The following is a 26,937-nucleotide window of genomic DNA, read 5'->3' as shown; positions in this document are numbered from 1 at the left end:
ATACACATTACACGCACATAAATGATGTAAACAAAAACTTTTATCCTGAAAACGATTAATCGTTATGCAGCCCTAGCGTGCACTTAAATTCAAATAGATTTGATTGGCTCTCATTGGTTTATTGTTAATCGGTTTGAAAAAAAAAAACGTTCAGCGAGTGACCCCAAGATATCGTGCCTGGCATCTTCAATTTTTAAAACTATATATTTTATATTTATTATTATAATGTGATTGGCCCTTATAGGTATTGATAATACATTAATAGACAAACATACAATCAAAAATATTGATTTTTATTATCTAATCATTGTATAATTCAACAATGTCCATAGTTTTGTGACTTTATCAATATTTTTATGTAATTACTCTCATACAGTCAAAATTTTTAATGCTTTACTTTTAATTCCTATGTAGAAAATCAAAATATTCGCCTCTGAAAAACCCTCTTTTACCCTTTATACAAATCTTAACAAACGCTCAGATAAGCACAAACCCTCCTACAGTATATATACAAAGCTCTTTTGATAAACACCAGGCATCGCTTACAGTCGTCCGTGCCTGTGGTGAATTTTTGCCCCTGTAAATGATGGCTGAAGTGTTTTTACCTGAGGAATGTGATGGAGGTGCCAGCCAAACCATCTGTTATGTGTCGGGCGGCCGTGCGAAGGCTCTCGGCCGTTATAGGCGAGCCAAAAACTTCCTAAACTAAACACTCTAGCGTGAAAGTTGAGCTGATAGCTGCACAAATGCTCTATTCACAGATGGGTGGGTTTAGTGTTCAACCCCTCGCACCCCTCTGCACCTCAATAACCTTCATCGTCCACCACTAGTTGCTTCGCTTTGTTCTTATTTATTGAAATATGGAATTTTTTTTAGGTTTTTTTGTTTAATAGAAAAGCGTATTTGTTTTTCATACATGCTATATTTGTGCTATAGTGCACTTTTTTATGGATGAAATTCTGGATGGGTACGCAGTTTATAAATGCAACCACAGTGCAATGCGTTTCACTTAACGTTTAATGGTTGTTTTCCATCTTTTTGACTCATATTATTAATGATTAGGCTTATATTTGATTTGTTATATTATATAAATTGTCATCCCATTAGTGTTGTTCCTAGAAATACTTGTAAATGAGGAAATCTCCTAATTTTAATACTTTATGTTCAATATTTCTTCGTTTCTTTTTCACAATTGACCCTGACATGTTTTATAAAAAATTGAAGACTACATATTGTACATTATACAATCAGTACTGTATAATATGCATAGCATGCAATATATTTATATTTAAACCCTGACATAGTATACATAGCAAGCATACTGTACGATATACATGCATTAAATATTTCTGAACATAGCCATGCTCTTTTATTACATAAGATAAATGGTGAGTTGTATGAAGCTGTGAAGTAAAACCAAAAATCCCATTTGGCTTCATGTTTGAGAGCCTGTGCCCAGATCTTGGTGTTTTCCTTTATGAATGACCCTCTGATGGAGGCGTTTGTTTTTTCGGGTGAAGAGACGTCCTTCCTGTTCCTTGCTGTGGGTTCTTTGGAGAACTTATGTAACGGCTTCATTAATGGTTGCTATGGTAGCAAAGAGGAATTCAATCTCAGCTCTTAACCTCAAGTATTAGTTTGCGCTTTCAGAGTTAAATTAGAAACTGCTGTGTTAAGTTTAAACTAATAATCCTAATGAAGTGCAGACTGCAAGTCAGAAGTGATGTCACATGATTCTTGGGGCCAGATTTACTAAACGGGGCAAAGTAACGCAAGAGCGCAATTAGAAAAATGTGCAGATGGGAGTGGTAATATCTGCAAGTTATTTACTAAAAAGCCACAAATTAAATAAAACGTATATATAAATAAAACATTATGATTTCCACAATGACCAATGCAACTAAATGCACTAGAGCTCTTCTACTAAGAGAAGCGCAAATTATGGCGCTTTTCCATTGCATAGTACCCCACGCTTTGGTTTAGTTTGTGTCGGGTCAGCTATACTTTTGGGAGCTTTTCCACTGGGTGCAGTTTATAGTACCCGATACTTTTCTTCATACCACCTCGGTTGGAGTTCCAAGCGACCCGAGCTGATACCAAATGTGACGCAAAAACACAATAGATTACTGATTGGTCTGAGAGAATCGTCATCAGCATCATCGCTATAATGTAAAAGATTAGCTTTAGCTTACTGCTAGCTTGCGCTGTCCCGAGCAAACATGTTGATATCTGTGCTCTGCTATAAGTTTCCAAACACCCTTTTAGTGATGAAAAACATCCCCAGGTTGAGAATCCGGGACACCATAACACCTTTTTTCCAGACTTGCAGTTTGTGGAGGCACATTTGTTACGTGCACGTCCGCATTATATATGCTTAAATGCAACTTCAATGAGGCTCAGCAAAGCACCGTCGACTGACGGGTGTTTGAACGGAAACTGTTATGTGAGACAGAGGTAGTTATAAACGCAATGGAAAAGCGCCATTAGTTCAGGGTCACAAATAGGCAGAGCTGATGAGGTGCAGGTGATCTACTAACACCTGATGTGCTTGAGTTCAGCACCACAGACATTGCAGCGGAAAATTCTGGGTGTGAAATCCCAGCTAATAAAGCCATGGTACACTGAAAAGGACAAACATTTTTTGCAAGAAGTTTTAAAACGCATACTATTGTATGACCTCTCGTCCTGTGACTCAAAAAACATAATAATAACATGGCTTGGCAAACAATATTTTTGAATAATTTCTTCTTCTGGCATTACAAATAAACTTTTATGTGTGCAAAAAATCCTCCGCCTTGTCATTGCCAAGCCTCATCTTATCAGCTACAATTGCAGTCATTTCAAGCGCAAAATGATTTAAAGGTGCAAAAGAGGATGTTTGTTTTATAAATTTTTGCAATATTACTTGAAACTGTCTTTACTAAACGACAAAAGACTATTTATTAGGTGCACTGAAAATTATAATATTAATATACGTCATCTGTGCACAAGATAGGGCCTTAAAAACATCAGCCAATTGCTCATGCTGTCATCGCATCAGCGATTGGCCCTCTGGCTTGTCAATCACTGCCATTAAGATCCTTGTGAGAGATGTGCGCGCTCCAGTAACTTTACACAGGCGACGCATGCTCATAGCGAATAAAACTTCGTCTGAAGTTTTGGTTTGTTTTCATTGTCGATCCTGCTTTCCTCCTCGAATTTGCACCATGGTAGAGAAGAAACCCGGAAGGAGGACGCAAAAGACTTTTTTTAAGCCGCTGGGAATAGGAGAAAATTGTCAGAAGAACGTAATGTAACCAGAGTCGTTATTGGAGAAACATTTCAACGCTGGAGAGCAATGAAGGAACAGAGAGGTATCAGAGGTAACAGTGATTATTCTTTCTTTGTGGAATAATTATTGTTGTACTGTTATTCAGGTATATTGACGTTGTTCTTGTACTGTAGTTTTAAAGCAGTGACCATTCTGCTACATGCTAGTTGAAATGGGAGTAGCGTCAACTGATCTAACGTTTTTATGTCTTATGTGTTTATTATCATAGCACTTCACATAATGAATCCACTGACGCGACACAGCATATGCTGGTGGTAAACAAACACTTGTGTCGTGCACGAGTTTTGGAAGGCGTTCCCTAGAAATGAGCTGTGAAGGCGGGAGGCTGTTCTTACGCATGCGCTCATTTAACCGTTTTTGGATTCTCAGTCGGCGAAAAACATCCTCTTTTGCACCTTTAAGACATGTTTTTTTTCTGCGTTAAATAATGGCATAAATAGTAATATAACACGTGCAAACATTAGTAAGTCATGTTGCATAAATCATTTAAATAAACGCCTCCTATAAATTTTGCATCTGAAAGGGAAACTCCTTACAACTTGATTACAACTTGTATTTAAAGTGTTTAAGTGATTATTTAGTGTATAAACTTCTTCTATGAGCTCTCCAGTTTTTGAGAGTGGTTACAAATGCCTTGTGAAAAACTTCCCATAATGCATACAAGGTATACGGTTATTATTTTTTTTCTCAGTATGTGTGTTCTGTGAGATTCGAACCCATGACCTTCGTGCCACTTATTCAATGCGTTACCAGTTGAGCCACAAGAACTCATCGTGTAGGTTTTTATGTTTCTGTATTTCCTGTAGTTGTTTGAGTCTTCAGTGCATGGAGTTCCTCATTTATTCACCAGCTTCATGCTTCACACAGATCATGTATCTTTCTGTCAGATCTTCCATTATGGTTCCCAATTTAAATTTTCGGAAGGCCTCATTTGACGTACTCAAATAGCCACAAGTAATTCAGTCTCGAAATAACTGAGCCAAATTCGGGAGATGAGCCAGTTTCTTCTGTGTAGTCTGGCAGAGATTCAGAGCTTCAGATTTGGACGTGTTCTTGGCTTACGACACGACTGAAGCAACGTGAGAAGCTTCCTCTCTCACAGCTACAGATTCATGAGCAAATAAAAGAAATATTTTCAAGATAAAAGCTGTGTTTTATTTGAATAAGTCACAAGTATGCTTTGGACGTCTTGGTTCGCTTTCACATTTCTCTGTCAATTCAACCACAGCCAGAGAATTTTTATTTTATTTTTTTACATTTTTGAATTTTTTAAGCAATTTACTGTGCATTCACCTATAAACTCTCTCTCTCTCTATATATATATAACGTTTAAATGGTATTTGATTTTTGTAAGGTTATGCTCATTCAGTGACGATTCACCAATTTACCACATAAAAAATAAAGTCAGCGATCACGTTTCATGAACAGTTGATATGGTGTAATTATTTATGATCGTTCAATAGCATTGTTTGAATCTCTCATGTGTAATGTACCTCAGATGGATTCAACAAAGCTTTGCTGGATGTTTCAGCAGATGGAGAGCACAGGGAACAGTGGAGTCTCGTGACACACGCCCTCAACTAAGAAGATTAAGTTATAGGTCAGATTCGAGATCGTGTTACATGCTTTGTGTGATTTCTAAACTGGTATTGTAGGAAGTGTAAGATCACCTATGTTGGAGCTTTAATCCCAAAGGGTCGTGATGACCTCGACTACATTGAGTACTGTGAGATCATTGGACTTTGTTGCTCTTGAAGATACAGGGTTGAGAAACCTTCAGACAAGTCAAGAATAAGCCAGAGGTTTTATTTTGGTTCCCTGCATGTGTTGTCTCTCAATACCTGATGAAAGATATCCAGGATATATTTTACATCAAATAGAATAAAAAAGCGTAATTTGTATTTTGCATGAAGAAAACGAAATGTAAACATGTACAGTATTGAGTATAGGAACAACATGTAATTTTCCCCACTTAAGGGTCACTAAACAATAGCCGCAGCTTGATGGCGCTGTTAAAGAGTGTGTAATGATGCAAGTTTTTTTTTTTTTTTGTAATGATGCAAGTTGTAGTGTTTATCTTCACTGTCGCTATATATTTTGATCTGACAGAATAAAAAAATTTGGTTGCATTATAATTACAGTGTGGATTGATAGAAGCAATGACAGTGTGATGTGTTGGGGTGGAGCGCTGGTTAAAACGGCAAATTCTCTAAATTCAAACATTGTTTAAAACATTTTGGATAAAGCCGAAAGTATACTAGGGACGTCCGCGTATGGGCGTCGTCCGCATGACGTCATTTTCGTCGTCAGGAGTGTCCGCGGCCGGCCGCACGTACCGTCCGCGTGCAGCCCAAAATTTGAGACCGCGCGGACAGTACGCGTACAGTCCGCGTACAACAGCGCATGCGTGTGAAAATATTTAGACAGGACACTCCACTATTAACAATTATACAAAGGAAATAGACAGCATTTGCACACACACTATCATTTTTCTTCTTTAACTTTTACTTCTTCCAAGAACAGAAAGCTCTGGAGCATGTTTGTTACCATAATCTTTGATTCCTGTTCTTTGTTGTTTGCTAAACTGTGTTTGCGATGGTGGATCGGTTACTTTTATTCACCTATCCTAATGTTTTAATGTACTGTAAATGTCACCAAATCAGTGCTGCCCTGACGGCCTGGTAGAGTAATAATTTGAATAAGAAATCATTTGTATTGCGTATGTGTCGAACGCGGCCATCCGCGTGTAGCCGTGGGGAGTATACTCGAAAAGCTGCGCGGAGCCGCGGACACGGAAAAAAGTATACCCCGGCCTTAATACATGTGAACAAAATATATAACACTGTGCTAGAGATTTTTTGGATATTTTAACTCTTTCCCCATCAGCGTGTTTAAAAAAAGTTGCCAGCCAATGCCAACCTTTTTTATGATTTTGACAAAAGTTTAATGTCTTCCAGAAAATGTTCTTCTTTAAATATATAAAAATAAAATATATCAAATAAAAGAACAGACCCTCTGCTTGCAAAAAAAGTCCATTCCTATCTTTATTTGCTCTCTTTTTATAACCTCTCAAATTTGGGTTGGCTTTTTCAAAAATTCCACATTTTGAGCAAAAAGCTGAGATAATTGCATTTTAGTAAGGGACTTTTGTTAGAGATGAGATTCAGAACGATGATCAAAACATTGACAGAGTTTTTACGATTTCTGAATCCATGGATACTTTATTGTTTTAGTTGGGTAAGACCGCCACCTAGTGGATAATAACAGAAAAATGGATTGCCGTAAAAACTTGTCATTGGCAGGGAAAGAGTTAATACAGAATTCTTACATATTGTGCCTTTAAAGGTCCAAAGTGTAGATTTTAACCGCATCTAGTGGTGAGGATGTGAATTGCAACCACAGCTCATCCCTCCCTTTCGAAACGCATAGAGAAGCGCTGTAGAGCAGTTTGTCCATTTAGGGCTACTGTAGAAACATGACGACGACTTCCATAAGGAGACCCGCACTGTATGTAGATAAAAACGACTCATTATAAGGTAATAAAAACAATACGGTTCATTTTGATGATGTCACCACATAAAACTCTTAATAGGCTTCATTTTATTTATGCAAATTTCATAATTTATATAATTGATAGATTTTACTATTTTGTAGTGAAAAATAATCTTCATTAGTTTCACTCATTCAACAAATTCCTGACCATTGATTTATTCATATTTTCTTACTCCAACCCTTTAAATGCATTTAGGACAAGTACCAAGGATGTTTGACCATACAATAAATACTTTTTAATTTTCTTTACCTCATACAGTATGTTATGTAAAATGTAAAGTTTTGTCTGCATTTGTTTTTGCATTGTCAAACATCTCGCATGCACCTCACACACAGTTGCACTATCATGGTCCCATCTGCATCTTAATAGCTGATAATAAGCAAGTTCCTCGAGAGTCCACAGAGACCCCTTTAGTTAAAGTGCTGTAATGCAATATAGACTAGATTGGGTTTGTCATGCTGTAGGTTAAAATTTCCCAGATTTTGCCAGGATTTTAAAGTGGATGGGGCGTTGTCCTCCACCCTGATCTGTTATCACCAAAACAGACCTTTGCTAAGTTTCTTCTCATTAAACCTTCATGTTTGTTTTATAAATTGTATGGAAACAGTCAGGATTGTAAAATCATTACCAAGCTTAGCAATGACCTGCTACTTGCCTCAAAGATTTGGTTAAAAGCACAGATAAGTTCCTCTGCAGCTGTGACAATATAAGCAAGCTGGGCACTGGACATGTGCATGCTGGCGATGGATTTTTCAGCAACTATATCACAGTAGTACATCTTGATCAAAAGACTAACATGTGTCTAAATGAAAAAGCAGATTCGACTGAGAATCAAGATGAGTGCTGATGATAGACAGCAGCTAGCTTTGATAGCGCTGCATCTTATTTGATAATGTTGAGACAATAATGTGGGATTTCCCATGAGACTTTTCATGTCTAATCCTTTAACTCCACTTTGGTTGAGAGCATGGCTTCATTCGACGCTCTGCTGTGTTTCTCATTATTGTATACATGATTAGCGTAACCTCAGAGGTGCGGTGACGACCGCTGCATTTTAATGATGTGACCGTGATGTTTAATAACGCCCAGGTTTAAAATTTAATCAAACGCCTCTCACCCGTATATCTCATGGGAATAGACCGTTGGGTGCATGAACAGTTTGTCAGATCTTATTAGGAGGATCCACGTTACCCGCGACTTTATTTAATAATGCCAGCGTGGGACAAATTATAAGGTTGAATCTTGAAGCTAGGGACAGGTGGTATTTACTTACATTTAATTTAATGCAATTTCACCTTTTAATACATAGAAACTCCAATAAGAAAAATTGGTAGAAATGAGTCACTCTCTAATATGCATTTTTGCTACCGAGGTTTAAATCGATATGTATATGCATGTAATGTGTATTCGTACCATATTTTTGTATTATTAACCGTATTATAAATATTCACTACTATCATTCATCCTTACTTCATGAACCCCATTTTCACAACACTTTGTTCCCAGAAAATTTCTGTAAAATTGTCGGAGAGGCTTCTGCGTGAACACAAACACGTGCTGTGAATGTTCTTTTTCTCGAGAGAAAAATCACGGATAATTAGCAAACTTAAGACGCTTTGAAATAAAAACTACCAAGTGCAGGACTTTACATATGTCACATGTCTTTACGGGAGCTTTACGGTATGAATGCATGCACAGATTCTGGAAAATCATTGGCAGTGTGAATGAACCAAAAATCTGACACGGAAAATGCATCCGGGATTGTATTTTCCGTAATCTCCTTGTGAAAAGGGCTATACTAACCCGTGTCTGTCTGGATCAAAATGAAATAAAATCCATTTAATTTCTATTTGTATGCTTCTAGTTGTTTCATTAAAAGTGAATGCCAAACATTTCTTTCATCTGCCATTGGTCAAGCAGGAAGCCATGCCTCAATCTCACGCCATTGGAAATGCAAAAAAAAAGAGTTTTTATGTAGTATTGTTTAATACTGTTGAACTTCATTTGGTTGTTAAAGCTAAATACTTTTTATTTATCAAGTCTCAAGTATCTGTCCCAACATGTTTCATTGGAATTTGTCATGAATTACTGCCTTCAGATAGTTTTCTTCTTCTTATAAACCCATGACATACTGAATTATGCATTCAGGGGTTAACATTAACATTAAGGAGCATAAGACCGCTGTCTTTTTTCAATTCTGATTTATTTAATTTAAAAAAAGGCTTATGCTTTCAGTACAGTTTTTTATTATTAGCAAGTCTTATCACAAGATGCATCCAGCGGTTGTCAGGTCCTGCGCATCTCTTTAGATATAAGAAATGGTGCTATAAAAGAGGTCAGCGGGAGAGAAACTCTTTCAGAAGTCTGAATGAATGGATCATTGTGACTCGACTGAATGCTGCCAAGCCATCTACTGCTGCACAGACCTGCTGTTTCCAAGAGTCTGCTAATCTGATCTTTATAAAAGGCCTTCAGAGAAGCAGCGTTTATCCAGACACCACAGGCCTGTGTTTGTCTGATGGCCCAGTTGAAGAGGTGGCAGATATTTGGGTGATCTCTGAAAGCTAATGAATGCAGTTCATTGTGAGTCACCAGCAGCTGATGAATGAGAAGCTCATAGCAAGAGATGATGTATCGTTGTCTGTACAGTGTGAAAAGAGTATTACTTTTCCTGCAGCATAGTTGTCATATTTTGAGAGTTTAAAGGGATGCGGGCAGTTGCTAGGTGGTTGTTAAGGCATGCTGTATGATTGGCATTAGCTTGTGTGTTCTGGTTGGTTGCTAGGGAATTATAAGGTACTTTCTGGGTGGGTTGCAAGAAAAAGATGGACAGACAGAATGATGGACACCTGAGATACAGACAAACTGATAAATAGACAGGAAGACAGACCATTGGAAAAATAGACCAACAGACAGATAAATTGACAGAGATACAGAAAGATAGACAGACAGATAAATAGTAGAGACCCAGATGGACAGATAAATAGATAGACAGGTAGACAGAGAAATAAATAGACAGACAGGCAGAGAGACAGATAAATAGACAGACAGACAGACCGAAAAAAAGAGACAGACAGACAGACAGACAGACGGATAAAGAGACCGACGGACAGCCAAATGGATAAAGAGACTGACGGACAGACAGACGGATATAGAGACAGACAGACGGGCAAACACACAATTAAATAGACAGGCAGGCAGACAGATAAATAGATAGACAGAAAGACAGACGGATAAAGAGACTGACAGAAAGACAGACGGATAAAGAGACTGACAGAAAGACAGACGGATAAAGAGACTGACAGAAAGACAGACGGATAAAGAGACTGACAGACAGACAGGCGGATAAAGAGACTGACAGACAGACAGGGGGATAAAGAGACTGACAGACAGACAGGCGGATAAAGAGACTGACAGACAGACAGGCGGATAAAGAGACCGACAGACAGACAGGCGGATAAAGAGACCGACAGACAGACAGGCGGATAAAGAGACTGACAGACTGACAGGCGGATAAAGAGACTGACAGACTGACAGGCGGATAAAGAGACTGACATACTGACAGGCGGATAAAGATACTGACAGACAGACAGGCGGATAAATAGACTGACAGGCAGACAGACAGATAAAGAGACTGACAGACAGACAGATAAACAGACCGACCAACAGACAGACGAATAAAGAGACAGACAGGCAGACGGATAAAGAGACAGACGGACAGACAGATGGATAAAGAAACAGACGGACAGACAGATGGATAAAGAAACAGACAGACAGACAGACGGATGGACGGACAGACGGATGGACGGACAGACAGACAGACAGACAGACAGACAGACGGACAAAGGGACAGACGGACAAAGGGACAGACGGACAAAGGGACAGACGGACAAAGGGACAGACGGACAAAGGGACAGACGGACAAAGGGACAGACGGACAAAGGGACAGACGGACAAAGGGACAGACAGATAGACGGACAAAGAGACAGACGGACAAAGAGACAGACGGACAAAGAGACAGACGGACAAAGAGACAGACGGACAAAGAGACAGACGGACAAAGAGACAGACGGACAAAGAGACAGACGGACAAAGAGACAGACAGACAGCAGACAGACGGGGAGACAGACAGCAGACATACGGGGAGACAGACAGCAGACAGACGGGGAGACAGACAAATAGACGGGGAGACAGACAAATAGACAAATAAATAGACAAGACATACACCCTGATGGATAAATGGGTAGGTAGACAGACAGACAGACAGACAGACAGATAAAAACACAGACAGACAGACGGGCAGAGATAGACAGACCATACAAAATTATCTTATATATATCTCAGATGTCTTTGTTTAGCAGACAGACAGACAGACAGACAGACCAATAAATTCAGTATGTGTTTAAAATGAAATACACTGCTAAATGTTTGGAGCATGAAGTATTTAATCTTTCTCTTAATATGCAGCCAACAGAGTTTAGTCAACAGTTATTTTAAGTCTATATAAACTGCATGTGCCAGAAGAGCTATCAAATGAAATGACACTAACATGCTTTTGCTGTAAATTTGCTTTACCCTTTTGTTTTCTTGTGATATTTTCGGGTCTTTGATGACCCTTCAGAGTTCTGTTTGCTTTAAATAAAAAGTTTTGACAAAATCCCATACCGAGTATTATCAGACCTTATATCTATGATAAAGTGATTTTCCAGGCTTGTGTGATGTTTCTTAATGTTTTTCATTTTTACATCATTAACAGCACACGGGTGCCCAGAATATAAGTTCACACAATTCACAAATAACACACAATATATACACAAAAGATACATAGAAGATCTTTTCAAAACGGCTGTCGCTTCAGTCGCATCTTTTCTGTTTGAGCTGATCAGAATATCAATGAGAGCGCGTCTGTATGTCTCCCGCTGGCTGGAATTCTGTGCGCTCAGGATTAATGGCTGGATTGTGTTTTACATTCATTTGGAGTCTTGACACATTGTTTGATAGTGTGAGATCTGTTTTAGATGAAGGTCGCCAATAACATGCAGCTGCTTTAATTTCCTGTGGACATTGTAGTTGCGCAGCTTAGTGGTCGAGATTCGTTCATCTCTTAGTTAGTCTGCTAACATTTAAAGTTTAATTACATCACTGATGCATTCAACTATGTTACAGGATCATGAATTAAACTTTTGAATGCAACATTTGTCTTCTGGATCAGAACATCTGGATCTAATATATCGTAAGCAGCACACACGAGGCCTCAAGAAGGGAGGGACGCGGCTACTGTGCTGCATCCACCGCTGGGACCCAATGGAGTCGCGGCTCTCGGGCTTTAACGATAATAAATTTACTTGAGACGCCAGCGTTATTTTTTTCTCGTTTCTCATGGTATCTTTGACCTGCTCTTGTGATGATGTGGTCAGCAGTGTCCAGTTTACAGCTGACTTGGAGTCAGTCATGAGACTGTTTTTCTTCTGTTGGTGTTGCTAAGTCAGGCATCTCTGTTGCTATTGTAGTTTTTTTAGACAAAGCCGCAATGCAAAACTAAATGTGTAATTCATCTTGCACTGTTTGTGCTGCAGTCTGCTTGATTCATACAGAAAACTTAAAGGGATAGTTCACCCAAAATTGATCACACAGTTGATGGTACCCAGGTTTTTGTTTTTCCTACTATGGAAGCCAATGGGTAACGTAAAATGTTTGGTTACCTGTGTGATGCACTAAAATACCCTGATAACACCTTAGTAACGGCATAATTTTATATTCTGATAGTAACTTTATGTAAACATAATTTTAGAGAAGTCTTAATCAGCTTAATCAGCTAGCAACAAGCAAATGATTTTTATCGCTGCCAGTCTGGATATACATTTAACAAAGGGTAGTTTTTTTATTGTGTTTAGTTGTTTTTACATTAACTCTTTCTCCACCATTGATAAGTTCTCACGTCAATTAAAAGAAAACGCTTCTCTGCCAATGATGAGTTTTTACAGCAATCTAAATTTCTGCTATTATCCACTAGGAGGCTCTCTTACCCTACTTATAAAACACTGAAGCATTTATGGTTCCAAAAACAGTAAAAGCTCTGTGTATGTTTTGATCATCGCTCTGAATCTGATCTCTAAAAAAAGTCCTTAACAGAAATGCAATAATCTCAGCTTTTTGCTCAATATGTAAGCAATAAGGTACGAGAGGCTGTGCTGTATCGTGAATAAGTAACGGCTGAAGGGCGTTGTTAGGCACGACGCGAAGCGGAGTTAAATCCTAAAAGCATTCATTCCGCTAGAAAAAATAGTCCCTGACTGCGAACAACAACATGAAAGCTCAAATAAAAACAACAAACTGTTCTCAGACTTTATGTGTTGCTAAGGGTGTTGCTAAGGGCGCAGTGATATTAAATAGAACCGTTGGGTGAAGCGGTCATAGCAGTGTTTTATTGTGAATAAAGCACACCTATTGACCAATCAGAATCAAGGATTGGAACTAACCGTTTTATAATTGGTATTTTTGAAGAAACCTACCCATATTTAAGATGTGACCCCTTATGAAAATTAGCCATGTTTTTTTGTGGTAAAAGTGTAGTAACCATGTTTTTTATTCGGTGTATTGATTACTATTATCAAAACCATGGTTTTACTACAGTAAGCATGGTGTAACTATGGTTTTTGAAAACCATTGTTGTCAAAACCATGGTAATTTTGTGGTAAGCATGATTTTACTACAGTAACCATGTTTTCTTTGTTTTAACTGTAGTAAAACTATGCTTAATTTTCGAGATACAAAGAGAACAAATAAAGAGAGAATGAAATTGTATTTTTGGTTTGAAATTAGAGGTTTTGTTCTCTCATTGGGTATATTGTATGTTTATAGGAAGAATTTTTTGTTAGAGATTAAACTTTTGTGAAAATTAAAAACATGCTGGAGAGGAAAGAGTTAATGAAGAATTGTGGCTCTTTAGTTCGCACCAATGCATTTGTGTTTTATTGTCAACATGAAAGAGAATCCGGAATTTTATACATTTCGGAATAAAACAGAATGTTCATGAGGAAAAATATAGGATGAAACTTGCTTTTGGGATTTTTTTGTAAAATGGCCACTCCAAAATGAAGCCAGACCTGAATGTTTAGCCTCAGTTCACCAGAATCCGTACATATTTTACAAGTTGGCTAATTTGTACGATTATTATAAAAAACAATGACGAAACCCCACCCCAAACCAAACGTCACTGGGGCAAATCGTACAAAATGTACAAATGTGGTCTAACGAATCAATACGAATTAGCCACCTTGTAGAATGCGTACGAATGGAATGTTGGGTGCTAAAATAATCCAAAAATACTTTTTATGGCCATTTGTTTTTAACAGCCCCTATTGTTTTTTTTTTGTATTTTGGTTTAGTTTGATTACACGGGAATTTGCACATATTTTACGATTTTGCTAATTTGTATGAATTCGTACAAAGTTAATTGTGCAAAAATGTATGATTGTCATAAAAACAACAATGACGAAACCCCACCCTTAACCCCAATGTCACTGGGGCAGTGTTCAAAAATGTATGAATGTGGTTGTGGTCTAACGAATCAATACGAATTAGCCCCCTTGTAAAATGCGTACGAATGGCCTGAGACTGGAATGTTGGATGCTAAAATAATCCCAAAATACTTTTTATGGCCATTTGTTTTTAACAGCGCCTTTTTTGTGTATTTTGGTTTAGCTTGATTACACGGGAAAATATTTTACGATTTTGCTAATTTGTATGAATTCGTACAAAGTTAATTGTGCAAAAATTTATGATTGTCATAAAAACAACAATGACGAAACCCCTCCCCTAACCCCAATGTCACTGGGGCAGTGTTCAAAAATGTATGAATGTGGTCTAACAAATAAATACGAATTAGCCACCTTGTTAAAATACGTACAAATTGCCATGAGACTGCTTTGGGATGTTAGATGCTAAAATAATCCCTAAATACTTTTTTAGCTATTGGTTTTTAACATTGGCTATTGTTTTTTTTCTTTCTGTAATTACAATAAGAACAAATATGTTTAACTGGAAAGTAAATCGGGTCTTTTCTGTTGATTTTAACATTGCTAAGCAGTCAGTCATTGGACAGTTTCTCGCTGGTCTTAATCCGCCCGAGATCTAACCGTCTAACCACCGTTATCTCAGCTTGTATTTCAAGGCAAATATGTCATGCTGGGGAGAGATTTCCTGGCTTTCCTGAGCTCAGCTGTTTACTCTAGGGGTCAGATTTCTATTGACCCCATGCAGTCAACTCTCTTCCCACATCACATCGGCCTCCAGCTGTAAAGACTCGCGTCATTGTGCAGCCTGCAGTCGTATCGCACAGGCAAACGTTGAGCACATGGATCTGTCGCCTGTGCCAGCGGTTGGTGTTGGCAGCAGATGGAGGGTGCGCGATTTGGCAGCTCTCTCTGCCTCTTCTGCTTGTACCACATGGAAACAGCTGGTACCCAGCAGGTCTGGAGACTGCCGCCGGGGAAAACTGTTGAAGAGATGTTCTCGAGAGGTTCTAGAAAAGCATCCCTGGTGGGCCTTTCAAACATTTTTGGATATTGTTGCATTTGGCAGATGCTTTTATCCAATAGTGCATTCAAGCCTTTTTTTATCAAAATGTCAGTATGTGTGTTTCCTTGGAATCGAACCCTTGACCTTTAACACAATCATTTCATAGACATTACTGTGCAGTTATACATGCGGATGTCTAATTTGCACAGTTATTATGGATACAAAGTACAAAATAACATGTAGTAAATATCGTTTGGAAACATGCTTTCATGTTTTCCTGAGAGACTATCATTCATTGGGAGTGGCCAGACTGTCGTTACTGTAAATATGCACATGCTTGAAGTGCCGAGGGACGCTGATATATCGGGTCATTTATCTTTTAGGGGGTGACGTACCGTAATGGAAGTTCTCCATATATCATATGAATGCCTGCTTCCCAAAATCCTCTGCAGTACTGCTTACTTTAACCTCAGGCTGGCCTCCATGTGCCATATTTAACGGCGTTTTACTGGACCCGTGTTGGCAGATGTTGGACGTTTTCATTGGCAGCCACGCGAGGCGATGAAGTCAAGATTAGCTGCTGAGAGACTAACAGTGGGTTTTAGGTTAACCTTTTCCTGTATTTAGCTCAGAGTGAAAGAATTAGACATCCGCAATTTCCTACGATTTGAAATAATTTGCTTATCCTATTGAAGTGCATTGTGTAACTTTAAGAAAGATCTCTTGACAGAAATGCAATATAATCTACAGTGGTGTATAAAGACATTATATAATGAACTGTATTGTTTTTATTACCTCAGAATGAGACCTTTTTATCAACATACATCATTGATCCCCTTACGTGGAAGTCACTGTCATGTTTCTACAGTAGCCCTAAACGGACAGACTGCTCTATAGGGCGCATTTTGTCACTACACTGTCTCATACAAAAAGCGAGGCGCTAGAGAGCACTGTTCCTTTGAATGCAAAATACAATTTCACCAATAGATGGGGTAAATCTTACTTATTGTCCCTTTAAGTGGGAATTCATGATATTCAAGGGAAGATATGTTTTGCTATATATATATATATATATATATATATATATATATATATATATATATATAATGCAATAATGCTTCAAGTTTATATAATTAAATATATTTAAATGCTAAATTTTTTAGGCAACATACATTTTAAGTTTTGTTTTGCCAGTTTCCCTGCCATCTGCTGTATTTTACAAATATTTTTGAAGAATTAAAATCGTTTAGTTATCGCAAACCATTGCGATATTTCACTGCATCTTGGCTTGGTATATTGCGATATATTAAGATTCCTGTATGGTCGCCTGCATTATTATTTTGACTCCTGGTGACACTTGAGATACTCGCAGTACGCTGTAACTCTCAAAGAGCCGTCTGTGTTTTGGGTGACCCACTGCTGTGTTTTCATACCTCACGTCTGTGACTTCAGCTGTGCTGCACATGTGTTTGTGTTGTTTAAACAGTGAGGTCATAGTTCACCTGTGTCTTGTGTTGTGTTTAAACTGTTTTTAGTGACAAACTCGCTGTTGTTGCCTTTGATGTTTGTTTACCATAATAACACAAAGTTTTTGATCTCTACTGTGGTATAAATGGAAAGCAAGAAAGTTGATGCATGACTCATGACTTTTGCCTGGTTTGCATATCAGCAGAAACAATGCAATGTAGTTTTTAAAAGGTTTATTTTAATGTTTAGTCAGTTTCCTGAGCAGATTTATTTTGTTTCAACAGAACCGAGCTTCAGGGAAGGCTCTGTTTGATTTGGTGTGCAGTCATCTGAACCTCATCGAGGGCGATTACTTCGGCTTGGAGTTCCAGGACCACCGTAAGATGACGGTGAGCAGTGCTTGTGTTTTATATTGTAATGTCTGTGGTATATTTAATTGGACGTGATGAAAATGAGGTGGGGCGACAGTGTTCAGTGAGCTGTGTTATTTAAGGTCTGAATTCTCATTTTCACAACCCATATATTTCACTTTTTCCACTGGAAATTTTTTGCAGAGAAAGGTTGACATTCAATGTTTTGTCAGCTGAATAATCCACATAGCTGTACAATATCCTTTGTGTGATATAATATGCCATCTAGTAAGCTGACTAATGTTGATTTGTAAATGTTAGCCATTGATATTTTGTCTACACAAAACATTGTGTTTAGTTTGTAACAACAAGAAAGTTACTTGAACTACCAACATACCATTTAATACCATGTTGCTATGTTTTTATAGACATTTATAACCTAATGTTATTGTATTGTTTAAACCACCTTAAAAACCATATAGTAATGATCTATTATCATGTAATCAAAGTACTATGGTATTACCATTTATTGTATCATTATAACTGTACTATGGTTTTACCACAGTATTTTTACAAGGGTGTGTGCTAGTAAAATTATCCTACCCTACTGAAAAGACCTGCAAAAACCATCATAAGCTGGTTGTCCTATTTTAGCTGGTCTCCCAGCTTGGTTTTACCTGGTTAAGCTGGCCACTTTTTTAGCTGGTCTTAGCTGGTCAGGCTGGAAGACAAGTTGACCCACCAAATAAAACCAGCTGACCCACTAGCTTGACCATGCTTGAAGACCAGCTTAACCAGCTTTCCTAGGCTGGGAGGACCAGCCTAAACCAGCTACTTTCATCTTAAAGCAGCAAAGACCAGCCAAAGAGCTTAGCCAAGCTGGTTTAGGCTGTCACTTTGACCAGCTAAAATGTATCATCACGTATCTTAATAAGCTAAAATCAGGCTGGGAGACAAGCTAAAACCAGCCAACCAGCTTTTGCTGGTTTTGTCAGTAGGGTAATGTTTCAATATTTATTTTTTGTACTATTTCAATTAATATGTGTAATATATATTAACACTTCTTATGAATAAACCCTTGTCTGCTGAATTTAAGTGTATTTGTTGTTTGCTTTGCTTTATTCAGGTTTGGTTAGACCTGCTCAAGCCAATTCTAAAGCAAATCAGACGTATGTATCCAAATGTCATTGATATACTCTAAATCTGTATAACTCATCTGACTGGACGTCAACAGTGATAATGTCTCTCTTTATGCAGGGCCCAAAAACACCATCCTGCGATTTGTGGTGAAGTTTTTCCCTCCAGATCACACACAGCTGTTAGAAGAACTCACCAGGTCAGATTTCGGTTATTTGTTTAAAACCTTGCAGCTTTATTTTGTATGATTTCTGTATAGTTTCTATTCAGCTGTAAATATAAATGCGTTGAACGAGTCAAATTAAGTGTACCGTACTTTGCAAGGCTGTGCATTAGGTCACGTACACTTTACGTACCATATTTTCCGCACTACAAGCCGCACCGGAGTATAAGCCGCATCATTCAAAAATGCGTCATTAAGAAGAAATAACATATATAAGTCATATACGTCACATTTATTTAGAAAATTATTTCACAAAATCCAAGCCGAAGAACAGACATTTAATCTGGAAAGGCGAGTTATTCAACTAAACAATAGCAGACAGAACAGCAGGCTGAATAGATGCCTGTACGTTAAAGTAATATTATCAGTTATTAAAAAGATAAACCATAGCATAAAGAACTTACCTGGAAGGTTGAATAGTCTAAATTAACCAAACAAGCCAACTAGCATCAACTAGCATTCCGCATCACTGAATCCATTGTATTACATAAGTACAGGAGCAGCATATAGCGGACTCACGCGGCTGTAGACGGTAATGATGTCTCTTGCCTCATAAATGTCAAAATTAATTCATACTGACTTACAAGGCGCACCTGAATATAAGACGCAGCACCAGCCAAGTTATGAAAAAAAAAATGCGGCTTATAGTCCGAAAACTACGGTACGTACGTATGTACTCTTTCCCCGCCATTGACGAGTTATCTCCTCAATTAAGAAAAAATGATGCCCTGCCAATGACGCTCCTCTGACAAGTTTTTATGGCAATCTGTATTTCTGCTATTATCCACTAGGTGGTGCTCTTACCCAACTTATAAAACACTGAAGCATCCACTGATTCAGAAACAGTAAAAACTCAGTGTATGTTTTGATCGTTCTCAATCTGATCTCTGAACTAAAGTCCTTTACAGAAATGCCATTATTTTAGCTTTTTGCTCAAAATTTTGTATTTTTAAAGAATCCTACTTATATTTGAGAGGTGATAAAATATAACAAATGAAGATAGGATGAAAAACTTTTGAATTGAATGTCTATATTAAGGTAAATTTGGTGTCTGTACATCATGTAACAACATTCGGCCTCTCAGTACAGCCTGTAATGTTTTTTATGGTCAAACTGTTTGTTGACACATGACTATTTTTGGCACATTCATGCAGTCGCGTCTGACAGAAAGACAATAGTGATAAGCTGTCTTTTTATGTCAGGGAACAGTTTGTACTCTTAACAGCAGAAGATAAACACTTTCTTTTGTTTGGGTGTCCCAGGTTTCCTGAAGGGTCTGTAAATTCTCTTCACCAAAGCTTCTCTGTGTCCTGGCTTGACTTTTAGTTGCTGCTTGGCAGCGGGCAAAGAGTTTCTGTTTCTTGACACCGCTGTATATTATATTTCCCAAAATGTTTTATCCAAAAGTGAACTAAGCTGTTCAACTCTGTGTGATGGATTATTTCAATACGGTTGACAAACCTCCATGGTTAAGAACAATTCGACTGTTCAGAGAGGTTTTACTTTAGATGTTTTATAGATTTGGGCAGGGTGGTTTTAACTATAAAAACACTAGAGAAAATAAAATGTTTATTGCATTTAATAAAAAACTTTTGTCCTTGTAAAGGAAAAGTAAAGGACATAAAGTAAACAGTGTTTGTTTTAGTTGAATAAACATGTGTCGCTTGAGTCCAGATAAACTTTGCCAAGCTACATGCCTCTCGTCTCAGTTCACTTCTGCTGTTAGTTTCTGAAGTATGGACTGAACATTTAAGCTGATTTTATGAAAATAACTCTAAATGTATCTGTTTCTGAAATGCACTATAAAAAAATTGTATCAACTTAAAAAATTGCTTCAATTGGTAAAGCCTACGAATTTAAGTTTTTTGTTTTGTTTTAATATTTTCTGCGTTATAAATTGAAGTAGTTTATGAAGTTGATCTTTTACTTTTTACAGTGTACATACTTTATGTGACAGTATGTACTGTATGTAAATGTTGACCAATAGATGGTTTCAGCAGTAACAACATAAACAGGCGGCTTTCGCGGAACAAATGTAATGTCTGGTAAACTCCGCTAAGACTCAATAACAACAAAGTCATTTTATGCTGCGTTCACAACAGCCGCGGTAGAGGCGTTAAGTGCGAGTGATTTCAATGTTAAGTCAATGTAAAGACGCGTTGACGTGCGTCTGGAGGTCTTGCAGCGCGAATGAGGCGTTTAGCGTGGCGCGGTAGACGCGATTCCGCCTCATTTGCGCATTGCAGCAGGAAACATGCGAGTTGAAAAATTTGAACTTTGGTGGAAAAACACGCCGTGTTAACCAATCAGGAGCTTGCTCTAGTGACGTGATTACAGGAAGCGAGCGGAGTTGCAGAAGCCCCTCCCATGACGTGAATTTCCGCGTGAATGTCTCGATGACTAGAATTTCATGCGCGAATGAAGCGAGTACGCTCACAATGTTCAAGAGTCCAACTACGTGCGGTAGATACGAATTTGACGCCTCAAACGCTTCTGTTGTGAACCCACGGTTAGAGTAGTTTATTTCCGATAACAAGCTAAAAAACAACAAGTAGATAACCTTAGTTCAAATTACCTACACTGTTAGTGTGTATAATGTGTACTATACAATGCATACAATGTTAAAGGGACACTCCACTTTTTTTATAGGCTCATTTTCCAGTTAAACATTTGATTCTTACCTTTTTGGATTCCATTCAGCCGATCTCCGGGTCTGGCGGTACAACTTTTAGCATAGCTTAGCACAATCCATTGAATCTGATTAGACCATTAGCATCGCGCTCAAAAATATCCAAAGAGTTTTGATATTTTTACTATTTAAAACTTGACTCTTCTGTAGTCATTGTGTACTAAGACCAACACAAAATTAAAAGTCGCAATTTTTTTAGGCTGATATGGCTATGAACTATACTTTAATCTTGGCTTAATAATCAAGGACTTTGCTACTGTACTATTAATGGAGGAGGCACAAAAAGATATTATGCACTGCCCAAAAATAGTCCCCTGCTATTGAAAGTTACCAATGGGGACTATTTTTGGGCAGCACTCGCACACTGCTTTTTACATACTGAGGTTTAAGACATACTACTCCTGATTTTAGCAGGATGTATTGCATGGAAATAGGAGATTTTAAATGCAGGATGTGTGTCATTAACAGTGAAAAGGCAATACCAGAATGCACTGAGATTAGATTAGTAATAAACCATCTGACAATTAAAAGCAAACATGTTTTTTCCTCATTTATTTGAATAGATTTCTTGCAGATGTAATCAGCTTGTCAGTCAAAGCCTCACCTGAGTTTGTTTTGCTCTGTTTAAACATGCTTTAATAGATACCAGCGGCTTTCATAAACCAGTAAAATTATATTTAATGGAGATGAAAACAAGGGTGTGTGTCTACAAAGATGCTTAAGGGACACTATAACCTTTTGAAAGAGTTTTTATGACCACTTTGAAATCAAACACTGCCATGTACGCTGCTAACTTTAATTAAACAGAAAACTCCTTGGGGAATTTTGCAGGGTTAGTGTTATTACAACTGAGTTAAACATTGCAAATGCAAAGGAAACTAAAACTTTATATTTAGAGCCCTATGTGCGAGGACCCTATTGTTATTCAAGGAGTTATTATTATTGTCAGATTAAAATTATACTCAGATAACCTCAAATAAGGTGAAACTGCCAATTATAAATTAACGTTTTAATAATATTTTATTCTAGTTAATTTTATTCATCAGTATTTATAGACGTTTTCATTGGACGCGCTGTTTGTTTAATGGTCGGACTTGTGGCTAAACTGAACTTTGTAACAAATACCTAATCGAAAATAACAAATGTTTTGGTTTCCTAAAGTGAAGAGAGGTTTGGCAGCCGATCTATAGTTAAGATTACATTAATTTGAAGTAATTATTTACTTCATTTGGACAATTTTAAAGGCGATTTTCTCAATATTTAGATTTTTTTCACCGTATGTTTTTACTTGTGTTTTGTTGGAGTCTTTCTGTGCCGTAAGGTTCTGTACTTTTTTATAAAACTCTTTACTGTACCCTTTACATTGACATTGGTGGTGTCTGTAAATTTCATTTAGTTCTCATTAATTGTACTAATTATACCCCTGTTGTCTGTCCACAGGTATCTTTTTGCCCTGCAGATCAAACATGACCTGGCGTGTGGACGCTTGACGTGCAATGAAAGCAGCGCCGCTCAGCTGGTCTCACATATAGTGCAATGTAAGAAATCTTTCTGTCAAACTTAAAATAATGCCACTTATTTCAGGAATCCCACTATATAAATCTCTTTGTTTGGTTTCATTCTTTAAGATCTCCATTGTGAAAGCATGAAATGTTTAGTATGTAAATCTTGCCCTAGTTTTCATTGTCACGCTAATGCAAAATTTAAATGCACACCATGGCACAGACAGAGTGGACGGATGCGATTATGTGCGGTGTCATCGCTCATGCAAAACCATGTTCAGATCATGTCAAACAAGCTTTGCTTCCACAACGCTAAATCATTGGCTGTTTAGTTGCCATGGAAACCAGTCAGAGCTGAAGACTAGTGTAGCATAAGTAATAGACTTGATATACTGACCACAGGTACAAACCAAAGGGACGTTAACAGTTGACTGACTGATCAAAAAATATACCACTACAAAAATACTGTAGTACGCTTTAGTGTTTACTATAGTAAATTGTAGTATACTGTATCCTACACACGAAAATGCTGGGTAGAATAAATATTTGACAAAACATTGATGGCTTAAAAATGACCCAACGCTGGGATTTTACCTAACCACTGGTTGAAACAACTCAACATAGGGTCATTTTAAAGGTGCAATGTGTAAATTTTAGCGGCATCTAGTGATGAGGTTGTGAATTGCAACCAACGGATCAGCCCACTGCACACCCCTTGCTTTTAAAAAAACACAGAGAAGCTACAGTAGCCGCCACTGGAAAAACATGTCATCGTCGGAGACAACTTGGTAAAAAAAGTTTGTCCGTTAAGGGCTTCTGTAGAAACATGGCGGCCCAAAATGGCGACTTCCATGTAAGGGGACCCTCTGTGTTTGTAGAAAAAAACATCTCATTCTAAGATAATAAACACATAACATTGTTCATTATGAAAGGTCTTTATACACTCCCGATAATATAGTTTTGTATATTATTTTGCATTTCTGTCAAGAGATCCTTCTAAAAATCACACACTCCACCTTTAACCCAACACTGTATTTTGTCCAATATTTATTTACCCAATCATTGGTAACAACAATCCGGCATTTTTTTAGAAAACTATTCTGTAGTATTAACAAACCCTAGTATATAGTAAATACTATAGCTTACTTTAATATTCACTATGGTCAAGTTAAAAAACACTAAAGTATATTACATTTTTCATGTGGGAATTGACATGAATTTCAACATCTATTTTAAAGAACATTGTTTATTATTTAGGGTTGTAAAGCATCACATTATTTAGATACATTATTTTCAAGTTGGGTGATAAGATTTTGTGAAAATTTGGGTGTCTGGCATATAAAAGGTATGTGTGTGTGTCTGTTTATAGCTGAGATTGGAGATTTTGATGAAGTCCAGTGTAAACAACATCTGCTCCATAACAAATACATACCTGACCAGGACGTCCTGATGGACCGAATCATGGAGTATCATCAGAATCACATGTGGGTGACGCTCTTCAGTTCTGCTCATTTGTTTAAATGATAATGCTTTTTATGTTTAAAGCCAAAGTAAACTTAATAACATGATGATCATTATTCGTATTAACCACTCCATAGCCTCAGCATCAAATAATGCCTAAAAACACTTTTAAAATCTAACCAACCTTTGTGGCTTTTTCACATCGGACAGACGCCAGCCATATCAGACTATGAACTCTTGGAGATTGCCCGAAAACTGGAAATGTATGGAGTGCGTCTTCACCCCGCAAAAGATCGAGAGGGCACTAAATTGAACCTCGCCGTGGCCCATTCTGGTGTTTTGGTCTTTCAGGTAATGTTAACTTATGTTAGTGAAACATATTAGATGTGAGATATCATTAGATTTTTTTCTAATGTACTTGAATTTCTTCCTGTAAAGGGCCACACCAAGATAAATTCATTTAACTGGGCTAAAGTCCGAAAGTTGAGCTTCAAGAGGAAGCGCTTTCTAATAAAACTACGCGACTTAAACGTAAGTGCTTGCTTTTGCATGTTTGATCATTTATCAGCAGTAGGACAATGTGGTATAACCACAATTATTATTATTGAATGTATTATTTGTAGTACTCGACAATTTATGATTTGGAAAAATTATATGGTGTTTTCAAGCTGTATTTTTTCTTGTAAATTAGACTAAAACACCACAGGTAGGAATCCGGTGGAAAATGCTCAATTAATTTCCAAAAACGCTTGGTTAATCTTGTTTATTGATTGGTAGATCTCGTGAGGGGCTTTTCACATTTTGCACATAAATCTGCATGGAAATCGCGATTGTGTCGCTTTCCTCCTTTTTTCTAAAGTGCATGGGTGCTCCTGTAGCGTCTGCCGTTACTAAGCAACCTAAGTGTTGCATGATGTTTTGCCGAGCTACCACCTGTGAAAAAAACTGGTGCCTATGACCACAGGTGTCAATATTAAACGGTGAATAAATGTTCTCACATTTAAAATTGTTATTTTGTACTTTTATAAAGTTACCAGATCTAGGAACCACAAAAAAATTATTTTCTGTCTAGTGTCATCGGAAGTTTATGCATTTATGAATAGGCATGGGCCGGTATAAGATTCTGGGGTTATGATAACCTTTAGCAAAAATACCACGGCTTCACGGTGTTGCGATATTGCCATTGAAACACAAAAATGTGTTATTTTCAAATGATAGGTAAAATAAAGCCTTTAAATTATAATATGCTCCCAAATATATATATATATATATATATATATATATATATATATATATATATATATATATATATATATATATATATATAATATTTTCGTAATATAATAATGTAAACATCAAATCAATCACATGACTAAATTTTTTTATGAATTTTGTATAAACACGGCTTATACCTTGGAGACGGTATCACAGAACATTTTAGTGGCTTTGAAACCTTGACTGTTTAAAATCTCGGTATAACTGGTAACCGGCCCATGCCTATTTATGAACCAGTTATTAGTTAAAAGCGCACTCTGTGTTTAAATCCAGAAATAAATTTGTTCACCGCTCTCTCTAGCAAAGCAATTGTCAGGACACTTTAGAGTTTATGATGGGAAGCAGGGACTGCTGTAAAGTCTTCTGGAAGATCTGTGTGGAATATCACGCCTTCTTCCGACTCCTTGAAGAGCCTAAACCCAAACCCAAGCCGGTTCTCTTCACCAGGGGTTCCTCCTTCAGATTCAGGTAACAGAGCATAAAAAAAACTAAGGTTTAAACTTTACAGCTTTTGTTATATATTAGGAAAGCTCTGGTGTTGATTTTGATATTAAATGTAAAGGGGTTGTTGTTCAGTAGTGTGTGTAGGTTACCATCTGAAGACTCATTTCTAACCAGCATGTATAGCTGAATGTAATAATTTTCCCATAAAGTAATTTCTGGCTCGATGGTTTTGATAAACACATTTTTCTACTTTTTTTTAAACCTGTGTATCATTTGTCATCTTCTGTCTTGTTAGTGGTCGCACACAACGGCAGGTGATCGATTATGTAAAGGATTCTGAATATAAAAAGGTCCCTTTTGAAAGGTGAGCTTCTTCTCTTGACCTTTGTCTAAATGTCATTTTATTTCTTTTCCCTTTTAAGCCCATTTATATGCCACATTTTGTTGTAGTTTGCATTACAGTTAGTGTGTTGTGTTTACTTGGCCTTTTCATTATCCGATTGCATTGTTGTGTGGAAATGGGGCCACCAGACTGAACATCTTTGATGGGTTGCTTCGAATAAACTCCTTAATGCCAACCTTTTAATTTGTGTCTTCAGAAAACACAGTAAAATCCAGTCCAACAGCGGTCCTCCTTCATTTACACCCAAGCTGGGTGCTGTGGATCATGGAGAGGTGAGTATAACACAGCTTTGTATACCAGCATACTCCTAGTATCCTAAAACTGTACAAACTTAAAGCAGCCATCTCTCTCATCACTTTCCTCGTATTCTTCGCTGATGTTGCAGAAGATAGCTTGTGCTTCTGGACACCAGGTGGACTCGCCTCATCATACCCAAGTGACCGTCGAAAACCCGTCTCTCCAACGTTTCACGGGGAGCCTAACCTCACAGACCAACGGATGCCGGAACGGGACCCTCGACGAGACGGACGCTCGGTTGAAGCCGTCCCCATCCAAGCAGCAGGCCGAGCATCTGAGCACAGG

The 26,937-nt window shown here is 37.7% G+C and overlaps 1 protein-coding gene across 6 annotated transcripts in view; it reads left to right on the top strand.

Annotated features, from left to right (window-relative positions):
- farp1 (FERM, RhoGEF (ARHGEF) and pleckstrin domain protein 1 (chondrocyte-derived)) overlaps positions 1–26,937 on the top strand; it is a 79,468-nt gene that overhangs the window by 27,891 nt on the left and 24,640 nt on the right. For all 6 annotated transcript variants that reach the window (XM_073866260.1, XM_073866258.1, XM_073866259.1 and 3 more), the window contains 11 exons: positions 17,156–17,260; positions 18,348–18,390; positions 18,479–18,557; positions 22,711–22,808; positions 24,142–24,256; positions 24,437–24,584; positions 24,672–24,764; positions 25,810–25,976; positions 26,248–26,316; positions 26,552–26,627; positions 26,741–26,936. In XM_073866260.1, the coding sequence (XP_073722361.1) occupies positions 17,255–17,260; positions 18,348–18,390; positions 18,479–18,557; positions 22,711–22,808; positions 24,142–24,256; positions 24,437–24,584; positions 24,672–24,764; positions 25,810–25,976; positions 26,248–26,316; positions 26,552–26,627; positions 26,741–26,936 (1,090 nt within the window). In that variant the 5' untranslated portion in view covers positions 17,156–17,254. The remainder of the gene's footprint in view (positions 1–17,155; positions 17,261–18,347; positions 18,391–18,478; positions 18,558–22,710; positions 22,809–24,141; positions 24,257–24,436; positions 24,585–24,671; positions 24,765–25,809; positions 25,977–26,247; positions 26,317–26,551; positions 26,628–26,740; position 26,937) is intronic.

The sequence above is a fragment of the Misgurnus anguillicaudatus genome, chromosome 3 (genome assembly GCF_027580225.2).
Source record: "Misgurnus anguillicaudatus chromosome 3, ASM2758022v2, whole genome shotgun sequence".
In the NCBI taxonomy this organism is placed as follows: Eukaryota; Metazoa; Chordata; class Actinopteri; order Cypriniformes; family Cobitidae; genus Misgurnus; species Misgurnus anguillicaudatus.
Note: the sequence above shows the minus strand (reverse complement) of the source record. Positions and strands in the feature narration are given on the sequence as shown.